General features: G+C 40.9%; 3 protein-coding genes across 5 annotated transcripts; 2 read left to right on the forward strand and 1 right to left on the reverse strand.

Moving 5' to 3' along the window:
- Positions 1–7,595: 7,595 nt before the first annotated feature.
- Nrt (Neurotactin) lies at positions 7,596–20,185 on the forward strand. Its single transcript, XM_020951920.2, has 3 exons — positions 7,596–8,143; positions 16,371–17,038; positions 17,150–20,185. Exons 2-3 carry the CDS (start codon positions 16,417–16,419, stop codon positions 19,081–19,083), a joined length of 2,556 nt encoding a protein of 851 aa, XP_020807579.2. The 5' UTR covers positions 7,596–8,143; positions 16,371–16,416; the 3' UTR covers positions 19,084–20,185.
- mus302 (mutagen-sensitive 302) lies at positions 19,983–22,599 on the reverse strand. Its single transcript, XM_020951921.2, has 2 exons — positions 20,877–22,599; positions 19,983–20,813 (listed from the first exon to the last, which is right to left on the reverse strand). The coding sequence occupies exons 1-2, from the start codon at positions 22,195–22,197 to the stop codon at positions 20,254–20,256; spliced, it is 1,881 nt and encodes a 626-aa protein (XP_020807580.2). The 5' UTR covers positions 22,198–22,599; the 3' UTR covers positions 19,983–20,253.
- On the forward strand, positions 22,321–24,678 carry LOC110183606 (cold shock domain-containing protein CG9705). Of its 3 annotated transcripts, none has more exons than XM_020951924.2 (4): positions 22,556–22,876; positions 23,010–23,274; positions 23,720–23,842; positions 23,909–24,678. In XM_020951924.2, the coding sequence occupies exons 2-4, from the start codon at positions 23,141–23,143 to the stop codon at positions 24,078–24,080; spliced, it is 429 nt and encodes a 142-aa protein (XP_020807583.1). In that variant the 5' UTR covers positions 22,556–22,876; positions 23,010–23,140; the 3' UTR covers positions 24,081–24,678. The 3 variants fall into 3 exon arrangements, with proteins under 3 accessions (XP_086690773.1, XP_020807583.1, XP_020807582.1); XM_020951923.2 differs by having other exon boundaries at positions 22,561–22,876; positions 22,985–23,274; XM_086834647.1 differs by having other exon boundaries at positions 22,321–23,274.
- Positions 24,679–25,878: the final 1,200 nt, after the last annotated feature.

The following is a 25,878-nucleotide window of genomic DNA, read 5'->3' on the forward strand; positions in this document are numbered from 1 at the left end:
ATTGAATTAATTTTAAATTCTATGTAGAACATTTTATGTACATATGTTAAAGGTTTAAAGATTCCAAATCCACGGTATTATAGGTTTCCATAATTTGTATTAAATCTCTGCCAATCAGCTGGTTTTTTCTTCACTGCCTTGTCGGTTTGTTTTCGGCTTTGCTTCATTGCCACTTTGATGCAGTTGCTCTTGGTTCAAGTCTGTTCCCCTTTTGCCTGGGTGACATTGACTGGCTATTTTTAAAATGCCGCATCTGCAGCAATTTGCAATGAAACCAAAAGAAATCTATGCCCTGCTGCTGGGATGGTCTTATACCTCAAATGGTATTTTTACACAGAGACAACATAAGATAGTTGTTTAAGAAAAGTTAATATAAATATATAGATAATATAAGGGGTAATTCTTTATAAATAAATATCGATGAAATCGAAAAACTGAGTCTAAAAGAAGCTCATTATCGATTTAATCCAAACTTAATGCCATATACCAAAGTATAATTAACAATTATCACATATTCTCTTCTTTCTTTATATGAAATCTAAATTAGCAATCAAAATATTTTACCTTATAGACAACTAGAACCCATTTTAATGGTGTTCATAGACTGAAACTATCTGAAAGCACTGTACCTTTACCATATATTACTCTTCGAGTTGACAGCTTTGCGCTTGAATTGCCAATTTTTGCCCTGAACTTGAAAGCCATGTTGCTCAGCTGCAGCTGTGCAGTGCTGTGCCAGGTTGTGTCAATCGCCGGTTGTGTGGGTGGATAATCAATTCCGCCAAGAGCCAAGACCAAGAAGAGGCACACATTTTCACTCCTCCTCCTCAACCTCAACCTCCACCTCCTCCTCAATGGCTTTTCCAGCTCATTCTTCGTTTCGTTGAGCCTCAGGTGTTCTTTCCATGTAACTGTTTCGCTGTCGTTTCCGGTCATCACTTGGCCACTTACGGATGTGAAAAGCCTCGCCCCGTCCCGGTCTCTTCTTTTATCTTCTGTGTGCTTGTGTGTGTTTCCCCCATTTGACTGACTTTTTGTTTGGTTTTATTTCTCGACTCAACTGGATTCGAAGACTCCCCCAACTTGAAAACCGGGGGCTTCAAGCTGAGACCTCTGGGCGACAGAGCGCTAATGACATTCAACACTTGAATATCTAGGCTTTGTCGGCCTGAGTTTTGTATTATTTATTCTGTTTTTTATATATCCAGTACTTGTAGAATTAAGGGGTATATTGGAAGAAGATTTTGCTGTGAGTGAGTCTTATTAAGATTAGTAAAAACTATCTCTTGTAACTTGGGATCTAAAAGACTTACAGTCTTCAATTTTGGTATGTAAACTTCTAAGATGTTAAGGCTGATAAATATTATAAAAAATTAAACTTAACAAACAAACAATATAAAATACCCAAAAAGCTTCCTAACCTTAACATATTTCATGTATAGTGATAGTAGTAAGCAAAGTACCCAAGGTAACCCATAGTCGAGTTCTTCGTTCTTTAATCTTTATTGTTACTTTTGTTATTTTTTGTGCACGTGTTTCCAAGACAAAAATTAACATTTAAATGCGCTCGCAAACCGTTGGCTTTTTCCTTTTCGAACTCGCTGCACATCCGCAAAAGATTTTTAATGAAAATCCAAATGGAAGCTGATACCCAAAGGTCCAGAAAGGAAACAGCCAAGTGTATCAGTATAAAAATATAAAAATCACCAAAGGAATTGCAATCGCTGCCACCCACGCAGAGATGAATGAGAACTTTAATTAAACACTCGCGGTGGACCACCAACGAAGACGAGATAAACTGCAGCAAAAAAAGTGGAAAGGGAGCTGGGTTTATCCCCAGCGTCTTGGAAATATGAGTTGCCAGTTGGCTCTAATCAAAGTTTTATGGAAAAATGTGAATCATGAGATACTTTGGCAGACTTTTGCAACGACAGCAGATCAATTTCCAGCGACAGATGTCGGAAATAGTAATTGATTTTCTCTTGAGACTCGGTAGAATAATCAAGTATCTGCAGGAGGCAAATGTATCTGTCAAAATAGAAATTGCATTTTCTTCGGTGATTTTTGAAAGGAATCTATCGATGATAATCATTAAAAAATAATAACAAAAGGACTCTTAAAGTAAAGTATCTTTTCTCTGGCAAAGGTACAATTATTCCTGCAGCTATCCAATTGAGATGCCAAAAGTATCTGGTTTGAGAGTTTCCCCTTCCTATTTCTTTTTATATTTTTTATTTATTTCATTGCAAAGTTCAATGGCACGCGCTCTGCTTTGTTATTTTTTCCATCGCTTTATTGTTTCCCCTTTCCTTGTTGGCAGCTGTCAAGGAATCCATCTCCGTCTCCATCAGATACTTTATCTCTATTTTCCCCTGGTCATTTGTCCATCTGGCCTGTAACTTTGCCTTCTTAATTTCGACTCGTGCAGCCAACAAAATGCGCCGCATCATCTTCATTAGTGTTGCCGCAGCATCTTGGTGCAAGATGATAAACCAATTGTACTTATATCTAGCTGTCGGATTGCCAATGGGCGTTTAATTGAAAATGTATTTTCGATTGCCTCCGGCGACAGCTCTTAATTATGTCGAGTAACCGGGAATCGGGCATCGGACATTGGGAGAACTGAATTGCATCTTAAAGATACTTTGCCCATTGCTGCTTTGGCCCGCTTTGGCATTTTAAGCGGATAATTGTGATGTGCACTGCGGCTGCGGCAAGCACACATGGAAAAATAAGGCAAAAAATATATTTGAAGGGCTTCCTTGAAAGCGATGGAAATGTCAAATGCCGCCCACACACAAAGCACACACAACGTTCCACATTAGAGATGTAACAATATATCGAAAGGAATATGAATACACTTTATTAGTATTAAAATAATAATAAAATAAAAATATCGGTTTATGCGCTGAAATATCGATTCAACCAATTATTTATCGATAATTTCTCTCATTACAAATTACAAATTAACTGAATACATACCATATATTCAATAGTTTATAATAGAAAGTACAAATATCAGCTTATATATAATATATCTTTGTCATCTCCAATACATAAGATACTCAGAAATACAGAGAAGATACTCAGAGATACAGAGACCGCCTGCAGTTGGTTAATAAACCAAAGATGCCTTACGGAAAATGTTTCTTTGAAAATCAATAATTTGGCAGTAAGTCAAAGCTTTAAACTGCCATGACTGTGTGTGGGAGCATTGTATCTGTATCTGTATCTGTATCTGTATCTCTATCTCTTGACTGTATCTGTGTGCTATACATTCTGCTTTAATCAAATCTTCCCTTCCCCACATTGTGCATCAATTATGACGCATTAAAGTCAACTTTGCCTTTGAGATACAATTTACGCATTCACCGAATTGTAGGAAGTTGGATATTAATAGAGCTTGGCCTGGGTCCCGGTCGCAAGGTCTTCTCCATCTCCATCTCCATGGTACCATCCCATCTTGGTTTCGTTTCCATTCTTTGGATGCATGTACGTCGCCCACACGGGGCATGAACCGGAGCCTCTTTATGGAGGGGCAGCTGCTTTTGCAGCAAACGCTTCTGATTCAGTCACTCCTGCCTCTGCAGCAGCAGCCATGTCAATGTCAGACTCTGCTCCATCTCTGGGAGATTGCAGCAGCACAGTGGTTGCATTTATAAGTTTAAATATTCATTTGTTTAAGTTCTTTCATTACAGAACGCCTTGCCTCACTGTAACTGCGACAGTTCTTCAGTGTTAATCCGGCGCTGGCTTTCAATTGAAGTCGAAAGTCCCCCTTTGGGTCTCTGTCGTCTGCCTTCTTTTCTTATCCCATTGGGCAGGGCTTTTCCTGTACAAAAGTTGAAACACTTTAAAAAGTGCAACGACTTGGTCTGACTTTATCCATCCTGGAGAGAAGCTTGAGCCGCCGCTGGGTCTTGTCAATTGGAGTTCGCACTTTGGATGCGAGTGGAAGTACGAATGAGTATCTGGCGAAGTAGCTGCGAGCTCAAGTTGAAGATGCAAATGCCAATGCAGATGCTGATGCTGTTGCAGTTGCAGTTGCAGTTGCAGTTGCAAGATGATGGTCTCCCCCCCTCCTGCACATGTTCACCTATTGTCTGCGATTATTTCCACTCACTTGACTCACACACACTCGGGACAAACGAGCCACTGTTGGTTTGTTTTCTTCAATTTTCCCTTTTTGAATGCTGCGTTTGGTGCTTCACTTTTGTTGTATCTTTTTTGTGTCAGGAATAAGGGCATTATTTACTAAAGATTACTGGAAAGATTCGTTTTCATTTTCAATGACCATTTTGTGCATTTTTGGTTTTTCATCTTTTGTGCGTTTTCACAGGGGGGCTCTCAAGAGTGTCAATGGTCTGTTTTGATTGGAACTCATTGACCCCCAGAGAGTTTAGTCATCTTAAGAGAGGGGCAGTTGGGTTCCTTAATTAATTTTTGGAGGAGCGGGAAAAGTTTTCTGTTGGAAAAAGTGAGAAAATGTTATTCAAGGGGAGAACTTTAGAGTGGAGGAGAAATACTATAAAAAAGAAATCCTAAGGGAAATTAAAAAACTTGAAGTTTCTTTAAAAGTGGACGTTGAAATCTCTGGAATATCTTTGAATTAGATAATATAGAGTTCGTTTTTTAGGTTTATATAAGTATTTTGTCTGTATTTTATTAAATAAACAATAATTTATATATATTTCTTTATATATCTTCCTTATTAAACTCTATTATCGTTTCAATTTTCGTTCCAGGTAACTCCGATCTCCACCTTCAACTTAATTAGATCAGCCCACGCACAAAGTTCTGCATAAATTTTGCCTCAAAGAAAGCCAGCCCTTCCTTGGGCCTTCGCCCACTCACCTGGCCTGGCTGACGCAGTGAGTCTCCCTTAAGGTGTTTAACCTCGGCTGCCAGGAACACTTAAAAGCGTTTCATGTTTTATCTAAAGGAGGCAGAAGAAATGGCAAACTGTTTTTGGGGGGAACTGATTCCATTAAGGGGGGCGTCACAACATAGCACATAACACTTGCTGCGCCTGTTGTTTGCCACATGTCCCGCATCCCAGGGAGAACCCAAATCCACATCCTTAGTCACCGCACCCTGACTCCTTCCCTGTTTTTTTTTGCTGGGTAAATAAAACAGTAACTTTTGTGGTTGCCCTCAGAGCAAGTGGGTGTAGTTGTGTGGTGGAGTGGTGTTTTGTAGTAAATCCACAAAAGTTTTCTCCTTTTATGTCCGAACATAATTTGCAACGGGTTTTAAAAACAAGACGAATTTTTATGTTCTCAGCATTTATGTAGTCGACTTTGGGGCGTTTATGGGTTGAAAACACCCCCCCCCCCAAAGCCGCACAAAAGCCATATAATTGAGCTCAAACATTAAGCGGCTTTTCGGGACTTTTTCTTACCTCCCCTTTCCCTAGGACATATTGAAACCGAATCATTGGTTGATTGAATTACATTATATCGTTGAGTATTTGGAGTAGAGAAACTCCCCCCCTTACGAACTTCTTAAAGAAGGTCTCGTTTTTGGTTTCTTCCATTTCCGGTTCCAGAAACCCCACCCACGCGAAACGCAAAATTTAAATTAAACTTGTTAATTATTCCTTGGGAACAACCCACACATAAGACCAGAACGAACATGTGTTCATTCCAGTCACTTCCTTTGCTTCCTTTCTTGCACATCCCACATTTTGCGGGTTTCCCTCGATTCCAATGATGATCACTTTTTGATCCTTTTCCAATACGTGACAGGCATGCGTCGTAACCCGATGCTACCTTTTATATTTATTGTACGATTAATTTTCCAGCATTATTTGCTTCTTTTTTTTTTTTTTTGGTAAGCAGATGTCGTCTAACATCATGTCTAATGAAATGCCTCGGTGGCTCTAGAATTAAATAGGGAAACCCTCATAGTTCGAGGGCGTGAAAGTTGTTGACAACATGTGGGCTAGGGGAGCAGAGTTTAACTCGATCGGTGGAGGAGGAACCTATATAACATACAGACCTATATAATCCATTCATAGCACGTGTCGTCATGGTTGCTACTGTGATCATTCAAGGATGTGGATATGAAATATGTTTTGGTACAAGTAAAATACTTTAATCTTTTGAAAAATAGAAAATCTACTTCATCAGTGTGTATGGTATTTTTATTTAGGAGTTTTAAGATCAATTTATTAACACTTTTATATACTATTTCTCTTGTATATTTATGTTACATAACCATAGCTTCAACGCAATATAATACATCCGCGGTTTTGCTTATTTCAGGACTTCCTCTAGAATATTCCTGAATAATTTCAAATCTCCTTACGCATTATAGTTTTATTCATTGTGCTGCCTAAGTTGACGTGAAAAATCATCAAATGTTTTTTTTTTCGACATTCCAAAAAAGTTATTATTTTCTCAGGGGTAGGGTTGGATATATATAACTGAACCCTGTGCCAAAAAAGGGGTTATTGTTATTGCTGCGGTGACGCATCAGGACTTCAGGATATCCCTACATCTGCCAGCTGTGTTTTTGTTTCAGTCGGAACTGCGCCTCAACAACACTTGCCAATTTTAGACAAGTTTGAAAACTAGTTTTAAAACTGAAACAAAATCCCAAGAATCCTGTATGCTGAGCCAGTTTCCCTTTGTTTTCTTTTCAGTGAAAACATAATTGGAGGATAAAAAGGGGTTATGTAACTTTGAACAACATTAGGATTACTCTTAAAGTAAAACTATCAAAGAAGCCGCTAAAAGTATTTGGTTAATCTACTGATTATGCCTATAAACTAAAAAACTTTGAATATTTTATATTACCTTTAAAAGTACACACTTTTAATATAGTTTTTTTTTTTTTACCAGTATTATCTATACTTTATTATTTCTGTGATCAAACTTAAAGAAAGGGGATCTTTACCATAAATGTTTTTAAAAAAAAAAAACACCATAGAATATTTGGCACTTACTGTACAACAAAACAAAGCAATGCATGGAGACAGTGAGAGAGAGCATAGCCGGGAGAGAGTAAACGTTTTCTGCTTTCCAGATGCATGCCACCCCTATGCGGGTGCTCTCTCCTGGTGTTCCCCCTGTCTCTCTGTCATACCTCAGAAGCCGGCTGTTGGCGAGAGTAAGAGAGAGCATGGGAGAGTGACAATAAGAGCGGGAGCATAATTGGAGAGCTGTTTCCAGTAGTTTTACTGGCGAATGAACAGTGGGTAAATCGGTTGATTAAAAATTGTTGAGATAATTGTCAAAGAAAATCAACATGTTTTGTAAGAAAAAATATATGATATCTTGATATTTTCTCCTTGCTCCTTAATGTTTGCAAAATATTAAATTGAATATTTTTTCAGAAAGTTAATATTGCATTGCATTAAAAACTTTTCTTGTCGAGAAATAATATATATAATTTTCTATATATTGTTTTTATTTGTAAGTTCTTAAAATATCGATGCAGATATTTTTAAAACCTAAGTTCTTTGTTCACTAAATCAGCTTAATATTCCACTGTGCGCTGCTTTGAATGGAAAGCAAACTTCGTAGAGAGAGAGAGCGCGTGGCTCTACGTTTAGCTCGCTCCCTTACGTAATTTCCCCTTACGTTCTCTGCGTTACTACGTTTTGTGGTGGCTTGCTAAGTTGTTGTTTCACTTACGTCTTTGCTCTTCTGGTCGCCGCACGCTTTTTGCTCTGCTCCGGTTCGCCTCGTCTCTCATCGCACACCATCCTTTAAAACACACTCACACTCGCACCAAAGCGCCCGACAGACGCGACGGATTAAAAAAAAAAACACAAATCGAACAAGGAATATCTTTTAATATTCCAATTGTGAATAATTCAAATAGTGCAAAAATATAATTATTATAATCAAAAAGGAGGAATCAAAAAAATCACATATAAACCGCAACTATTTTTGTGAATTTTGTTTTGCTCTCAGCATCCATCGAAAGTTTTTGTGTTTGCCGAACGAGTGAATAAGAGAAAAAAAAACGCGCTATAAATCACAGAAAATCTGTACGTGTGTTATACACACCTAAGTGTCCTGCAGGAAGGACCTCGGATTTCGACCCGCTGGGATTTACAAATTCAAGGATTATTCATTTCCAATTGTCAACGAGAATCACTGAAAAACACAGTGTTCACGAATTAAAAAATCAAGTAAGAATTAAAGTTTTGTGTTGAAAAAATGATTGTTTAATGTGTTAGAAAAAAAGGTGAAAAAATTTAAGAAAACTTTTCAATATGTCAGTTTTGAGGAACGAATTTTACAATTTTCTAAAAAATTCGGACTATCCATATGCCAGTCTACATTTTTAGAGAAAAACTCTTTTAAAAATATGTACTTAATAAAATAGTTTAAATTCAAATAATAAATGAAATTACATTCTTAGAATTAAGTTTAAATTATTCAAAGTCAGGCTAAACAAGCTTTTTCTATAACTGTTCTATTTTTCTGTATATTCGTCTTTAAAATTTACTCTAAAAATCAATTAGAATGTGTAAAATTTTGAATAGAAATATTCTTTTTGAACAAACATTTGTATAAAAATAGTTTCAAAGCTTTATAATTGATAGCTTCATTTTTTAAACCTTCAAAAACTCTACACTTTAATCAAATAAATGTTTAATCTTTGAAAAGCCACATTTATCAACGAAAAATCTCACCAAAACAATTTCAATTGCTCTCCACAAGCAATCCAAAGATACATTTTCTATTCCAAGCTCTTAATAAGATTAATGGCACTTTACGATTCATTGATATAATCCCTGAAGAACGCATACCCATCATCATCATCATCATCTTATGCTTCTTGGGGTCTAATGGCTCGTGTCACTGATCTGACAGCTCTTTCCCTTACTCTTTTCCCCCCTTTCTTTCGATCCTTTCTAATAGTCCGTGGAAAAACATAACCATTTGACATAAATCAAAGTCTTCGCCGTGACAAATCCTTTTTGAACATTTCATAAACATAATGTGTGCTAATCCTCAAACGCCATTCGAAAGATATTTCAATCTATCAACATGCCAGAAGATTTTAGGATGGAGCAACTCCAGAAATAGACCAACCATCGGGACCCTTTTGATTCATTTGTATGCAAAGGCAGACGCCGGGCTTGGAAAATAAATCCCCAAAAAAGTAATTCCGTAAACAAATGGGAAAGGAAATCGCTGAAGGGATACCGGGAAAAAGGCAATAATTCAATGATGAATTAATAGGCGCTGGCAATTAAGGAAGGGAGAGAAAAAAGATCCAAAGATCTCCAAAGAAAGTTGGAGTTGGCACAGCTGCTGCTCTTCGATTCGCTCCAGAAACAGACTTCCGGGGAATACCCGGGCCTTAAAAAAAAAAAAAAGTGAGGGGAAACATCAACACAAAACCGAGAAAAAAGAGGGAGCTGCAGGCCAATGGCAGGAGGAAAAAAGTGAAGATGCCAAGCTGACGCAACATTTGCATTCGGAAAGAGATTTATTGAGGCAACTCCCCCTGGCTTTTCACGCCACTCCAAACAGTCAACTTCAACTTCTTCTACCAACTTCCCTCATTGTTTTGCCAAGATTTTTCAAAAGACAAAAGCCGACAGGCAGCCACGATGATGATCATCATCATCATGATGATGTTTGATGAGTGTGCCATAGTATCTCATTTTCTCACTCTCAAAGATATGTGTGTGTGTGTCTTATGTTTAATCAAAAGTTTTCTTCTTTACAATTCAATTTGAAATTGTTGTTTCTTATGTAAGTTTTGTGCCGCTTTCACTTGAAAAGTAAACAACAATTAAGGGAAAGACACACAAACGAAGGAAATGCTACACAAGAATATCAACACTTTTTCCAATTTTTGAGATAAACATTTCCCGCAGAGTTTCCATGTCTCGAGTTCATGGTCAAACAAGAAAATGGAGTTTTCATTTTAGGGAAATTATAAATCCATCAACGCTGAGAACTTGAAAAAAGTCAAGTGTTTGGTATACGAAGAAACCCTCTCTCCTGAGTTGCTGACAATTGACTAATGAGGGTTACAAGAACCCCGAAACAAATCATAAATATTCTCGTTTTTTGTTGACAATCTCAATTGCCTTTTGCTAGGAGCAAGGAATTCTCAGAGTTCTCTTATCGAGAGGGAAATCTTTGCTTATCTCCAAAGAAGGAGAGTCGTGTGCAATAAAATTAAATGATGTAACGAAAAACCCCCAGCTGAAAATAAGAAAAATGTCTGGATAGGAAATAAATAGAACTTTTGATACCCTGGAATTGGGTTCTAAAAAAATAACATATCCAATATAGCTATTATAAAACAAAATAGGAAATATATGCTGACAATTTTAAGAATTTTCTTGCTAAAATATAGAGAAAATATATAGAGCTTAGAGAAAAACAAATATAAATTACTCTCTGGCAGACCCTTGACTCACGAGTTAGAAAATTCTCTGGCCTCTCACACAAATGCTCGACGATTACAAAATGTAAACAAATATTAACAGAAAAAAAAGCAAGAAAAATACGATTGCAACTCAAGGTTAATATATTTTCCGAGTTGTTTGTCCCTTGAGTGTAATTAGAAATTCATAAAAATGCTTGTTTTTGTTGAAGTGCAAATCCTCATTTCCATTTTGTGTGTTGTTCCCATTCTCCAAAACTCAACATGCCCTGTCCAAGAGCTAGGCGCCTTCCGCAGATCCTTGAAGGTTTGTGGGACTCCTTCTCCCTGGTCTGTTTGCTCGTTTACCAATTTCCGCTGTCTACCTGCCCCCGGAGATTATCTTCAGTCAGTGGAACGAGAAAAGACGACCAGAAAAAAAAGGGGGAATATTCACATTGCACGTGCATAAAACCTTTGGGTTTTGCGGTTACTGGTTTCCTCATCTGTCATACACTGTAGAAATGGGGCAAGTCGATTTATATATTTGGACTATTATTCCCTTTTTCCCCTTCTAGGAGAAAAGAACCCAAAAATTTGACTTTAATCTATAATTATCAATAAAATTGTGGAATTTTGCTGTTGAAATCAAATTTTAAAAATAGCACAACTAAGCCAAAAATTCATTAATTTCAATTCGGTAAGCTTTCCAATGTTAGTTTTTGTTAGCTTAATAAATCTGCATACCAAATTTTAAATTTTAAAAAAATTAAATTTTTGATCAAATTTTTCATAATTTTTACGATGTAAAATTTTGATAAAAATTTGAAAAATTTATTTTTCTACCAAACATGCCTAGATCGATTCGCCTGTTGATGTTGATCAGGAATATATATGCTTTATAGGGTCGGAAATGGTTCCTTCACTGCTTTGCATAGTTTTGAATGTAATTATAATACTGAAACATAGATATTTCTCAGTGTACCTTATGGTCGGGTGAACTCCACTCCGCCTTCTCCTATATAGCCCCCTGTGACCCCCCTTACCTTATTCTTCCAAACACGTGTCAGATCTGTTCATTAATCACCCTTCTTTTGATTGCCCCCGCGAATATGTGGCGGCTCATCATCATTTTCCAATCTCTCCCACTCCGCGGACCAACTTCAATAAATTGCCATGAAATTAACAAACTTGAACCAAACACAACACACAATGTAACCATGATAAATCGTTAGATCAAAACATTAAATGTTAATTTTAAAGTGGCTCCAGGGGATAGAGTTTGAGACCAGAAGGAAAGCGTGATGTTGAGGAGGAGGCACCCAATCCCGATCAAGAAGTCCATTAGCATGGCGTCCGGATGACAAATTGACTTCGTTAGATGTTTTTTTTTGCCATTTCCCTCGACGTCTCCGCCATGGAAATTGGAGGCGCAAATTGAAAAATTATTTAGCCTAAGGTTATTGAATCTAAAGCGTTGATTGTAGGGATTTTGTACAAGAGGGAAATGAGTACACCTAAAGATTTTATTGTCTCTTGATAATAAGAAGGTTTTCAATATATTACATGTTTTTATCCATATTTTAAAAGGATAATCAAAAGATTCTAATAAGCATAATTCATTACGAAAGCATTTCTAATCACCCTATTATATCCAAAATTATCTCCGATTTTTTTTCACTGTACACTTTTCGAAATTGCATTGCAATTATTACTTTGCTGACTGTCTAGACAAATTTCCTCGTACATAGTATAATTATAAACAAGAGTTGCTGTTGCTGCAGGCTTTTAAGCGTTTCATTTATCAGTCGATCTTAATGTGCGGCCTGACGAGTGTCCTGAAATTGTTCAAATATCCTGTTTAATTGAGCATAAACGCAGGGGCACCCACGCAACGAGCCAGTAGGAAAAGTGCATGTCAAAATAGTGTGTTCTTGTTGTAAAGTTTTCCGTTTTTTATTGACCACGCACACGACACTCTGTCTAGGCGCCATCTGGCGGTGGGTGGTGGCAATTCCGACAGGTCACAAGTCAAAGAAAAGGGTGCGAAAAGGAGATACTAGTAAAGAATAGAGAGAGGGAGAGAAAGGGGAGAAAGAAAGGTAGCCAACAGGAAGGGTAATAAATAATAATAACAGGACTCTGATCGGTCAACTCCTTCTCCTCCCACGCCTCTCTTTCTCCTCCTCCTCCCACGCCTCTCTTTCTCCTCCTCCCACTCCTCTCTTTCTCCTCCTCCTCCCACGCCTCTCTTTCTCCTCCTCCCACTCCTCTCTTTCTCCTCCTCCTCCAACTACTGTTTCTCCAACCCCTTTTTGCCCCTTTAATTCCTCTTTCTCCTTTCCTTTTGTCATTTGCCTTGCACTGTTTTCGTTTCATGCTTCGCTGCCGTTAGTTGGGCGACTAAAAAAAGTTAGAACTGCACAAGTCTAATGTACCGACTATATAGTACCCTTTCATGTAAGAAAAGAGCGATCCTACTAGACATATATATGAAAAAAAAAGTATTTCAGTAAATAATTAAATAATAGTAAACGAGTATTGAATATTTAAACAATATAATATATTTTATATATTTATATATTCTTTATTTTTTTAATATCCCCTAGTAATTGATAATACCCTATAGACAATATATAAAAATGAACAGACACAAGTTGCGCTTCTAGCCGCAGTTTAAGCCCAGCAACTTGTGTATCAGTTGTCGCATTCTCACTCCTCCCCCTCCCTCGGGGCGAAATAAATAAATGGCCCAAAGCAATTGCAGTTTTATGCATTTCCAAAGTGTTTTTTGGCATGTTTCGAGATACGTAGTTATTTCACCAGAATTTATTTGTTGCGCTTAAGTTGGGAACTACGAGGTCTAAATGGTGGTGGGTCCAAGGGGGTACCTTTATGTGGTTGTTCATGTTCCAGGATAATCTAGCAGGCTTTAATCGCACAGTGGTTGAAAGGTATTTAAAAAGAAAGTTAGTAAAACTAGGTGATATTTTCTGGTAGAGATGAAATTGTTAATAAAAAACTGAGAGGGTTTGAAAACTGAAAAACAAATGAAGAGATTACTCCTGTTAAATTAAAAAAATACTTGTTTAAATCCTGTGAAGCTTTTAAAATAATAAAAACAACCTCATAAAATTGAGTTGTTAAATAGAAAATAGAAACTGCATCTAAAAAATTTAAATCCATCAAGACTTTTCCACTGTAAAGCTTTGGGACTAGGCATTTTCCACATCCTCCCCTCAGCGTGTTGTGGTCAATTCTTTATGTTTTAACGGCAATTTCCATGTGCGTGGCACTTAAAAAAAGAGCACAATAAAAAAAATTGATATAAAATTCAGGGATAATGGAAAAGGAAGCAGGGAAAACCGGGAAAGTTAGGGCGGGGGCTTTGTGGATATGAGAAGGAAGTCGAATTGCATGTCAAACGCAAGTTTCGAATTTGATTTAATTTACGAGCCAAGACAAATTACAGACCCGACAGCTCGAACTCTCACATATGCCGCCAAGAATCGGAAAAGCAGGCGGAAAATGTGCGGGACTCTGCTGCGTGACATGACAACATGGAACGCTTTTCTTTAGCGCTTTTCATTACGTTTTGGGTGCGTCAACTTTGTTTGTTTGTTTGACCCCCCCGCAGAGTGTCGGGAACCAGACGCTTTTGCAAACATTTCTCAGCTAATTAACAATGACATGTCAGTGGAGGGGAATGTATGTGTCCCGTTAGGAGTCTATAAATAATTGTTTTCTACTTTTATTGTGCTTTTTATTAACTTTCCAACTTCTTCACCATAACTTTAAACTCTGTGGGGAAATAAATTAAAACTATATTTGTTTAGTTTGCCTTTAGGCAGAACTTTAAATTGATTTCAAACTCCAAAAGTATTTCCAATGCACTCCTGACAGTAAAAAATCAATTAATCTGGTGAAAAAAAAAGAGTATCTTTAAATAGAAAAAACTGTAATAAATATTTAATTAGTTGTTTTAGTTACCCATGGATTTTACAGGAATTATTTGATGAGACTGTAAAGATTCTTAAAGCCTCCGGCACGCACTGTACAGATCCACAGATCCCCAGAGAAGATAGTGTCCAGAGAGAAAGAGATACTCCATTGCCAGTGAACTGTAATTACTTTGACCTGCTTCTGTTTCTGTATTTTTTTAGAAGGAGAGAAAGAATAGCATAGAAGCGGCAAAGAACAACAAGGAGGAGGCTTATATGCATTGGCCCCATGACTTGTCTACACTTTTGCCAGACAACTTATCTCCTCCTCCGACCAGGCCTCCAACAGCCAGGCAGCCTGGTAATACTTTGAAATCCGATTCAATTGGATTTCAATGCGTCGTCTCCTCGTTCTGTCTGTTCCCCCCAAACAACTTTGTGTGGCGACACTCTTTTCACTTTCGATACGCAATGCAGCATTGTCAAGAGTTGTTGGTTTCGATTTTTCCACCATTTTCCCTCCCTTTAACATGCAGCTTGTCAAGGAAAAACTAGGGAATGGAACTGATAATGACGCCAGATTATGGCACGCAATGCAATTTGAACTTTAAGTTCACATTTTAATGGAATTTCGGTTGATTTACATGACAGAGGTCGCGGCCTGGCATCGTTCTTTTTTGTCCCCTATGCCACATCATCTTCTACCATGTTGCGTCTCTTTTGGTTTCCATTGCGTGTGGGTAATGGACATGTAATGCTCTACTCACAAGGAAATGACCAGAAAATGTGGCAAAAAGTTCACTGGAGTAAAGTTTAACGAGGCAGGCTAGAAGCAATAATATTTGGTGGGTTTTGATAAGACTAAAGCTAGGAAGATTGTATTATAAGTGTTTTTATTGCTGGTCAAGAAAGATTGTTTTGGTAGATGATCAATCTTTTTATAACTAATTTATCAAAGAAGTAAAGTCAACAATGATTAATACGGGTAGATAAGTTCCTTATTTTGTACTAAACAGTATATAAAATCGATGTAAACACTAGTTTATCAAACATATTCGATGCCTCAGTACAGAAAAGATCTTAAGTACGAGTAATGAGTTTCAGGTTTTTTAAGTAACCTCACATGAATAGTTTTTAAATGACGCCAGGACTAATGGCATCCTAATGTCCCTGTCTTGATCATTAACAAAAAGTCATGTAAAGTCAATATAGTTTCTTAAAAAACTACTAAAATTATCCTGACTTTTGCCTGTTTCTAATCTCAATAATGAGTCTGGACGTGATTTGCTACTGTGACCACGATTGCAGTCCCGCAGCGAACGGCATTTCAGGCATAATGATGCAAAGGTCCTGTCCAAGCGAGTGTCCTTGGCTTGCTATCCGCCACGTTGATTTTATAGTGTTTCGCTAATTAAGAAAATGTCGATGGAATTCGAAGAACGTGAAATGTGTGAAAAGCGCCGAGGCGCACGTACCACAGAAAAATTGTAAAAAGGAAAAGCGAAAGAATGAAGGATCTTTGCACGGTTGCAGGATAGATGGGATCATGGGTCGCAGCTGGTCCTCTGCGCTTAATAAATTTGCGGTCTTCCCGCCCCGAAAAAAGGACATGCGGCAGGAATATGTATGTGTCTAGGGAAATTCGAGCAAATTTTCCAATGCCCTACCTGAGAATGGTACCGCTTTTCCAGGTAGGATTTTCAAACCAGATCTATTCAGGTAGAAAAATAGCAAAAGGGCGCAAAGGAAACCCTCGAGTAATTGTGCAAGGACAAAGAATAGAGAGACAGCCGGCGTTGACATTGGCCAAACGGCCAGAAGGATCAGCTGCTTGTCCTTACGTCTGGTTTTCCATCAGTATAAAAAGCGCGTGCAGCTGAGAGCGGCAGCTAGAAGCATTTCAGCCAGCGATCGTGATAGATCTTAGATCCTAGATCCTTAAATAACAAATTCAAAATTACAAAAAATCACTGAACCAAAGTCTAACCTAGTTATTCCATCAACTAAGTCAAGGTGTGTGTCCACATCAGGACAAACAATCTCAAGAACTATAACTAAGGAAATATCTTCTTTATATATTTCCAGAATTCTCGCAGAATTCTCTAAACGATCTTAAATCAACCACAACAACATGGGCGAACTCGAAGAGAAGGAAACCCCACCAACTGAGACCACAACAGCAGGCCAGCAGGATACGCTGGAGGAGCCCAAGGAAACCGATAAAATGCTGGACAAAAAAGAGGAGGACGCCAAGGAGAAGACACCGAGTCCACAGACCTCAAAGCCTGCATCTCCAAATGCCGGCAAGAAGTCATCGCCCGTTTCAGATAAGAAAACCGGAGGAGATTCGACTGAATCCGTCAAAGCAAAGCCTGGTAACGGCGAGGAGATAATCGATATACCCGCCGAAAACGGCACCAAGCCCGAGGGAGGAGATGACAAGAAGATCAGCAAGGAGGAGCGTGAGGTGAAGCCTAAAAAGATCCCAATCGGTGGCCTCAAGCTGCCCGGTTTCTTCATGAAGAACAAACCCAAGGCCGAGGGTGATGGAGCCGAAGGTGAACTGCTCGAAAAAGAGAAGGAGGAAGAAAAGGATAAGGAGGCCAATGGTGAGGCAGCCACTGCCTCCGGCAAGGATGAGCAGAAAGCACGTCCCGGACTTGGTGAGCGCCTGCGAAGCTTATTTGCCCGCAAACCATCTGCCGAAAAGGAGAAGAAACAGCTGGTCAATGGAGATGCCGATGCCAAGTCGGGTAAGTTATCAGGGATTACGTGGTCTGGATTTATTAGATGTGAATATTGAGACCTTGTTCCTATTTATTAACCCCTAGAAACGCAATCCTAACTAGTCCATATTCTTACAGAAGCCACTGCTGAGGCAGCACCGGCTGAAGATGCCTCGGAGGCACCGCCCCAGAAGCGAGGTCTGCTGAATGCCATCAAGCTGCCCATTGCCAATATGATACCCAAGAAGAAGAGCAACGACGATGTGGAACTGGGTTTGGGCAAAGCCGGCCTGGCCTCAATGGAGACCCTTGATGATTCGCTAAAGGATCAAGACACCGTTGACAGGGCTCCGGCCAAAACCAATGGCACCGATGATCTGAAGAGTGATCTCAAGGATGAGAAGCTGGCAGCAGAACAGAAGCTGGCCGCCGAGGAGGAGGAACGTGAGCGACCCGTCTCCTTGCTGAGTCGCCTGCGCGGCTACAAGTGCAGTGTGGACGATGCGCTGATTGTGTTTGGCATTCTGCTGTTTGTGCTGCTTCTGGCCGTGATCGGTTATGTGCTGACGCATGAGACTCTGACATCGCCGCCGCTTCGCGAAGGACGCTTCATCTTGGCGGTGACAAGCTGCGGCCCCGTGGAGGGTGTCAAGGAGGATGGAGCCTTTGCCTTCCGTGGCATCCCGTATGCCAAGCCACCGGTGGACAAGCTGCGTTGGAAGCCGGCCGAGCTGATAGATGACATCAATTTGTGCTGGAATGATACATTGCCGACGCACAACAGCAGCGTTGTGTGCACGCAGAGACTGGGTAATGGCACCACCGTGGGCGACGAGGACTGTCTGTATCTGGATGTGGTCACACCACATGTGCGTTACAACAATCCACTGCCAGTGGTGGTGCTGATTGGCGCTGAATCTTTGGCTGGGCCATCGCCGGGAATCCTTCGTCCATCGGCCCGTTACTCTCGCTCCCACGATGTGATCTTTGTGCGTCCCAACTTCCGCCTGGGCGTGTTCGGTTTCCTCGCTCTTGATGCTCTATCCAAGGAGTCACATCCACCGACATCGGGCAACTATGCGCTCACCGATATCATTGCCGTGCTCAAGTGGATTAAGCTGAATATTGTGCACTTTGGTGGTGACCCCAAGTCGGTGACATTGCTGGGACATCGGGCCGGAGCCACACTGGTTACCGTCTTGGCCAGCTCGCCCAAGCTTCAGAACCTGTACACCAGAGCGTGGGCCTCATCCGGTTCGGCAATTCTTCCGGGAAAACCACTGACGGAGTACGAGAAGGTCAACCAACAGCTAATGGGCACCCTGGAGTGCTCGGATGTGGAATGTTTGCGCGAGGCATCCAGCGAACGCTTGTGGGCCGCCACTCCCGACACCTGGCTGCACTTCCCCGTGGATCTGCCACAGCAGCAAGAGGTCAATTCCAGCGGCAGTCGTCACGAGTGGCTCGTTCTTGACGGAGATGTGCTCTTCGAACATCCATCGGAGTCATGGAAACGTGAACAGTTCACGGACAAGCCGCTGCTGGTGCTGGGAGCCACGGCTCATGAGGCGCACACCGAGAAACTACGCGAGCTGCATGCCAACTGGACGCGCGAGGAGGTTCGCGAGTATCTGAGCAACTCACAAATCGGAGCCATGGGTCTCACCGATGAGGTCATCGATATGTACAATGCCAGCAGCTATGCGTCGCTAGTTTCCATCATCTCGGACATACGGAGCGTGTGCCCGCTGCTGACGAATGCCCGGCTGCAGCAGAGCGTTCCCTTCTATGTGGTCACCCAGGGCGAGGGCGTCGATCAGCTGGCCACCGTGGATGCCGATGTGCAGGCCATCCTGGGACGCTACGAGCCCCATACCGTGGAGCAGCGACGCTTCGTGTCGGCCATGCAGCAGCTCTTCTACTACTATGTGTCCCATGGCACGGTGCAGTCGTTCGATCGCAACCGCAGAGTCATCAATGTGGGCCAGGATGCGCAGCCGCAGGAGGACTACCCGACGTGCAACTACTGGATCCAAAAGGATATAGTGCCGCGATATGCGCGCGTCGATTAAGCGAACTAAAAATCTCTAAGACTCCCGCTGCTTATCCTTCTTTCTCACCTTTCTTTATCCGGCTGAAGATCGATTAATCGCCTGACAATTCCAAATTTTATACTGTATTATAGATTTATAATTTATAATTATTATAACATTTGGTTAGAAGTGCGTGTTAATCGTTCTTTAGTTGGCTTGTAGCTGTAGCTTCGTTTATCCCTTCGACTTCGTTTCGAGTTTAGTTTAGCCTAAGTGAATCTAGTGTTTATATATATATATATAAAGATATGTCTTAGTTCTCGTACAGTTTAAGTTGTATGCTCTTTAAGGAACACTACTTACACCATCATGCGTCGTCTCTCTAATCTTAATCATTGATAGAACACACAACCCAAACACACTGACACAAACAAACAGCAAGAAAAGAACACAAATAAAACATCACAAAAAATATATATACAAAATTATACTTGAAAAGTATAGATCTGCGTCTTTCAACTATCCAACAAAAAAACACAAAGCACACACTTATCTATATGCTATTTACTATAAAACCATATATACAAATAAGAAGGGAGTACATTTTGCCACGTAGGTTTTTTATTTCTGCCAAAAACTGATCACCGAACGACCAACGATGACGACGAAACCGTTTTTGATACTACTTTTACACCGAACTCAAGACTCAAGAGCATGAAGCAAACCGAATTCATTTAGATTTAGATCGCTGAAGATCGAGGAACTGTTCCCAAAACCTTTGAAAGTGTTGCAAACATTTCGAGAGACTGTCAGAGGAATGAATTTAAGAACAAATATATATATTTAATTCCTTCCTTTAATTCACTTGGGAGTATCTATAAATACGCCCATAATATATATATATAAATCAGATATTTGTATGGATAACAAAACACACATTTTTGTATAGCTTTATATGTATGTATATTATTAATAATCGAACCAACATTCTCCATTGTTTTATACAAGACTTATACTCACAACAGATATTATAATACGAGCATTCAAAATTGAAATCAAGAATCAAAATGAGAGAAATTGGAAAGTACATTTATGTTCACAAAATGTTTATAATAAATGAAAAACTTAAAAATTAAAAAAACTAATACTAAGTTCAATTAGCTGCAGTCAGTTGTTCTACCCTAACTTGGCTAGGATGGATGGCACGTCTCAACGTTTGGAACTATTCACCTTGTAGACGCGACACTTGTTGTCGGTGAGGGCGGCCAGATAGGATCCCGCCTGTGTGGCCACCGGGCAAATGTCATAAATCACCTCGTTAACGGGCATTGTCTGGACGCGTTCCTCACGCCGCACATCATGCATCATCAACACCTTTTTGTCCTGCAGATAGCCCAACACCAATGTGTTATCCTCGACGCCCAGTTGCGTAGGACGTGTCATTACGGGTGTGGACTGGGAGCCATAAATGGTTGCCTTAACCTTCAGCACCGGCGTATTATCCATCTTCTCCAGCTGGCCGAGTATGAAGCGGGAATGAGGTATATTTGAATTGGCTCTAACTGAAATGAGCAGCGTGTCCAGCAAGGCATCGTATTGCAAGGACAGGAATGGCCCTTCCACGTTGAGCCGGGTGGGCACGGCCGTATCGCTGGCTGACGCGTACTCGTAGAATGTGAGGGCTGTCAGCTGGCAGACCAGAAAGCCGCCGCTGGTAAAAGTCTTATTCGGTGGCACCGTAACTATGTGTATCACAGGACTAAAGTTATCTAGGAAGAAAAAACGGTAATTTGAAGATTCAATGGGTTATCTAACAAAGCTTAAACACTCACCATTGGCTTGGAATTCGCAGAGTATGTTCTCTGGAAAGCGCAGGTCATAAATGTAGACTCCTCCTCGCAAGTCGCCGGTGTAGAGAAAATGCTCACGCTCGTTACGATCCAGGGCGCACGACCACAGCATCTTGTCGTGGGCCGAAAACATGGACGAGCATAAACGCGTGCGGATGTCAAATAGCTTGATCTTCGGCTCCCGGCTGGCCACCGCAAGCAGCTGCTGCGACTCGCTGAACGCCGCATCCCTGACCAGCAAGGCCGAGGTATGCAGGAAATGCAATGGCTTAAAGCTAGGTGGATCAATGAAGCGCATTCCGTAACCGGGAAACAGATTCTGAGCACTCTTCTGCGAGGCCACCAGCACCGAGTGCTTGGCGGAGAAGAGCAGCACCCGACAGCCCGGTTCCCGGGTGATCTCAAAGTTCTTCTCCATATACAGGCGATGGGAAGCCAACTGGTGGATGCTCAAGAGCCCACTGCTGCCGGTTGCCTCCTCCGCAAAGGCTCCACGAACGCCGCCCACTCTAACCAATTCCTTCATGCGATCGTAGTTAGCCTGCAGCACTAACAGCTTCTCAGAAGCGAGGGCGTTGCACAGCTTCGACGTGGCCAGCTCCGTAGTCAATTCCTGATTGCGCCGGCGCTCCGCCTCCAGCTGCGTTTTAATACCCGTGTCCAGCATTTGGATCTTTTTGGCATACAGATGACGGATGTCGCGGTATGTGGCTTTCGTCTTACACTGCGGACACACTTTTACAGAGGACTGACGCTGGCTTTCGCCTAGCCAACGACGGATGCAGGACTCGCCAAAGAGATGGCCGCAACGCAGCGAGACCAGACGATGTTCGCCACACATCTCCCAGTGTTCCAGGCAAATGGGACAAGTCATGCCATCGTCATCGTCTTGGTCCAGACAGGCAAGTTTGGCCTCTGGGGACGATTTTTTAGAGCTAGAATTGGATGCGGGGGAGCCGCGCTTGCGTTTCTTTGGTGGCGACGGAGTGTCCAGTGAGATCACAGCGGAATCCTCGCCACGAGACCGCCGGGAACCGGTTGGTGGACTAGCCACGGGTTGAGCATTTTCAATGGGAGAAGCCGGAAGTGGCGCATCCCCAACGCCTTCAGGTTGTTCCTGTTCTTCCTGGTCAATGACAGGCTCGCCTGGCACTTCCTGTGAATCCTCATTTACGTCGGGTTGGTCCTGATTTTGCTCAGGTACGGAATCATCAAAACCATGATCCCTAGGCGCCCCTAAAGGCTCTGCAGGCTCGGCATCCTCTCTGGATTCCCCATCATCGGGATTAATAAAATCTCCCATCGTCCTTCCTCATCCAGCATTTCAGGCTTCGTGCCCCGGCTTCTTTCAGTGCACTTCCTCAGAAACGGTAGAGATCAATGCGGAGAAGCGTTTGGCATCGAGTGTTTTAGTTTTTATGATTTTAATTGCAAAGGCGTCGGAAGCTACGCCTAAATTAAAAAAAAAACTTTCAAAATATAAAATTTTGCCGTAATTTATATAAAGTGACCTTTTTCGGGTGTTGAAATAAACCAAACCAAGCTGAACGAACAAAGTGCGATATTTTTATAGCTTTGCCAAACCGTTACTCTAAATCATTCATCGCGAATATAAACTATCGATTACCTCTCACGCTAAATGAACAAAGCGCGGTATTTTTATGGCTTTGGCAAACGGTCACTCTAAATCAGTCAACGCGAAGTGCTGAATCGCCGCCATTCGAAAAAAGAAAACTTTAATCCAGGAAAAGCGCGTAGAAAATCGCAATAAATACTCACCCAAAAACTTTATTAAAGTCTTCGATTCCCCGGCAAATAAAAGCTGCAGCTCAAAGAGCTGAATTTAAAGCGACAAAAAACTCGACCGGCATTTCGCATTTGCGGCAAAAAGTTGCATCAGTGTGGGTGTGCGTTCCGTTCGATCCAGCAGCCAAAACGAGAGGGAGAAAGCTTTTAAAATCGAGGTGTTAATTGCTTAAGAGGTGCGTGAAGTTCGCGGCAAGCTAAATACATCGTAAAGGTGAAATTGGCGCAACGCAATTTGCAGGCTGACTAACCCGCCGCCTCCCCTGTGGCCTTGAACTCTACAGTTTTGGCTGCTTGCCGTCCACACAGGCACACAAACAACAACTACACGGGCAACTGCGACGCCACACACACACACGCGCAAAAGCCGCTTCCACTGACCGACTGACTGTTATATAGCAGAGCGAAAGAGAGGCAAGAACGCTTGAACCGAGAAAGCCATGGCCGAGCCAAGGACGCCCGAGAAGCTGTTGACGGCCAAGCCGCCGGTGTTCCACCACAACAGCCACAGCCCCAATGCCTCACTGCAGCTGCCCAGTCCCATCATCACGCGGCGTACACGCACGGCCTCGACGTAAGTCCTCCACCTCCTTTGGGCTATGCCTTTCCCTTTCCTGCCGCCACCTCTAACAACCAACCATGTCCTTGCCAAATAAAAAAGCACTAGGGCCTATTACAGAGGCCTTCTGGGGGGGTTTTTGGGGGCCACAATTTCCCCTTATCAATTTTCTGCTTTTGGGGATGTTATTTAAATGTTTAGATTAAAACTTATTAAATATTTTCCCAAATTAAACTTTTTTTCTGATTTATGAATAGATATTTGAAGTATACATTAAAATTCAAGCAAAGACCAAAATTAGATCCCTCAAACCCCTGTTAAAATTAAATCTCTACTACTCTCATCTTTCGACATTGATTTAATTGCCTCTTCCTGCTTCTCCCTTTCCGTATTAAACGCTGCCAAAAACCCAACACGCGCCAACGCAAAACAAAAACACATCCTAAAAAAATAAATGTAGCTCCGCTCGGGCCCTGGAAAATCCGGTGGTAACCGGAATTGTGAAATCCTTCAGCCGAAGCAAGGGACACGGCTTCATTACACCCAGCGGCGGTGGCGAGGACGTATTCTGCCATGTTTCCGAGTAAGTTGATGAATAATGCATACTCGAGACCTTTTCTACAAAAATGTACATATTATCGTTTCGCAGCATCGAAGGTGAATATGTACCCATGCCCGGGGACGAGGTCAAATACCGCCTGTGCGCCATTCCACCCAAATACGAGAAACACCAGGCGGTGCATGTGCAGATTAGCAACCTAACGCCCGAGGTGCACCACAAGTGGGAGGAGCCGGTCTTTGGCTCATCCCCCGCGAAGTAAAGCAGGAGCAGGAGCGGGAACGAGGGAAAGGGAGCGGAAAAGCGAGCAGTTAAAAGCTAAACGGCCTTCCACGAAATTTAATTGAACTGGAGCACGCCACCCGGGAGCAAGCGAGAAATGGAAGGAAAACAGAGAACGAAACACTAACCATGAAAGTAAACGAAAGCAGCCGCCAGGAAAGCCAGCCAGCCAGCCGACCAGTACAGAGATCGTAATACAATATAGAATAACAGGCCTGCCATCCAGCCAGCCAACAGCAGCAGCAGCATCAGAGTTTCAATTGAACACTTAATTAGAATTTAAGCTAAGCTATGGAAACAAAATGGTCACAAACATTGCCTTCTTCCCTCTGGAAGAGCGAACCGAAACCAGTTTCGAGTCTATATTATTGGAAACGTATGTATTTGGAAATTGAAATTGTTATTCGAGATGCCGGCCAGCATCCAGCATGCCCGCCTGCGGTTCTGCGTGTATGTGTGGAGCCTGTATCAGTAATTACTTTTAATTATAATTGAAACATCTGAATGTGTTCGCCCAGCAAGCAAGTAAAATGCTCTCAGTAATTCACTTTATTATTAAAACAAAAGCTGCAAAACAATCGCCATTGTTGTTGTTTCGGGAAATGGGAGCAACCGTTGAATGTTATCTATGTACATGTTGATATCTGTATATATTTGAAAAGCACTGGCGGTAACTTTAATGTGTTCTTGACGTTTATTCCTTATAAGTTGCTAAAGGTTTTAAATATTTAATGCCTTAAAATGGGGGCTAGTGAATTTTATACCACTGCAGGGTATTATAATTTCAGACAGATGTTTGCAACGCAGTGAAGGTGTCACCTCCGACCATATAAAGTATATAACTACATATATTGTTGATCACCATCAACAGTCGAGTCCATCGTGCCATGTCCGTCTGTCCGTTTCTACGCAAACTAGTCCCAAAGTTTTGAAGCTATCTGAATGAAACTTTGTGGTTAGTCTTCTATATAATCTCACTCAAATATACGTCGGAGCGGGCCGGATCGGACGACTATATCATATAGCTGCCATAGGAACGATCGAAATATTTTTACGAAAAAAATTATAACTTTTTTAGTTTTCAATAGATTTTCATCAAATTTAAAATGTAACTATTTTATAGTATTATACAATTTTATAAAAAACGGACTAATATATCATATAGCTGCCATTGGAACGATCGAGAAATTAATACAATTAAAAAGTATAACTTTTTCAGTTTTCAACAGATATTTATAAAATTTTATATTATTCTATTATTTTGTGTTAAATTTAATGAAAATCGGGCAACTATATCTGCCATAGGAACGATCGATAAATGAATATAATCAAAAATTATAACTTTTTTCGTTTTCAACTGATCAAGTTTGAGATATAGCCATTATTTATATAGTCATTTCTTTAATTATAAAATTTTGTGTAAAATTTTATGAAAATCGGACTACTATATCATATAACTGCCATACAAACAGTTTTTAGATATAGAGGAAAATGCAAAACTGTGAATGTAAAACTTTAAATATAATATGTATAGGTTAAAGAAATTAATGCATGCATTACTTTATTGTTTTTTAACATTATATACTTATTATATTCTATTATTATTATATTCTATTAATTCCTAGTCATCTGCAAGGGTATATAAACTTCGACGTACCAAAGCTAGCTTTCTTTCTTGTTTAAGCTGTGTGAACTACTAATCCTCAAATTTGTACAGCTTTTTGGGGCTACAAGGTTTAAAAACAAAGCCTACTTATCGGCTGGAAGAAGATTTAAAT

The sequence above is a fragment of the Drosophila serrata genome, unplaced genomic scaffold, assembly GCF_035046125.1.
Source record: "Drosophila serrata isolate PLE 108 unplaced genomic scaffold, ASM3504612v1 contig_273, whole genome shotgun sequence".
Classification (NCBI taxonomy): Eukaryota; Metazoa; Arthropoda; class Insecta; order Diptera; family Drosophilidae; genus Drosophila; species Drosophila serrata.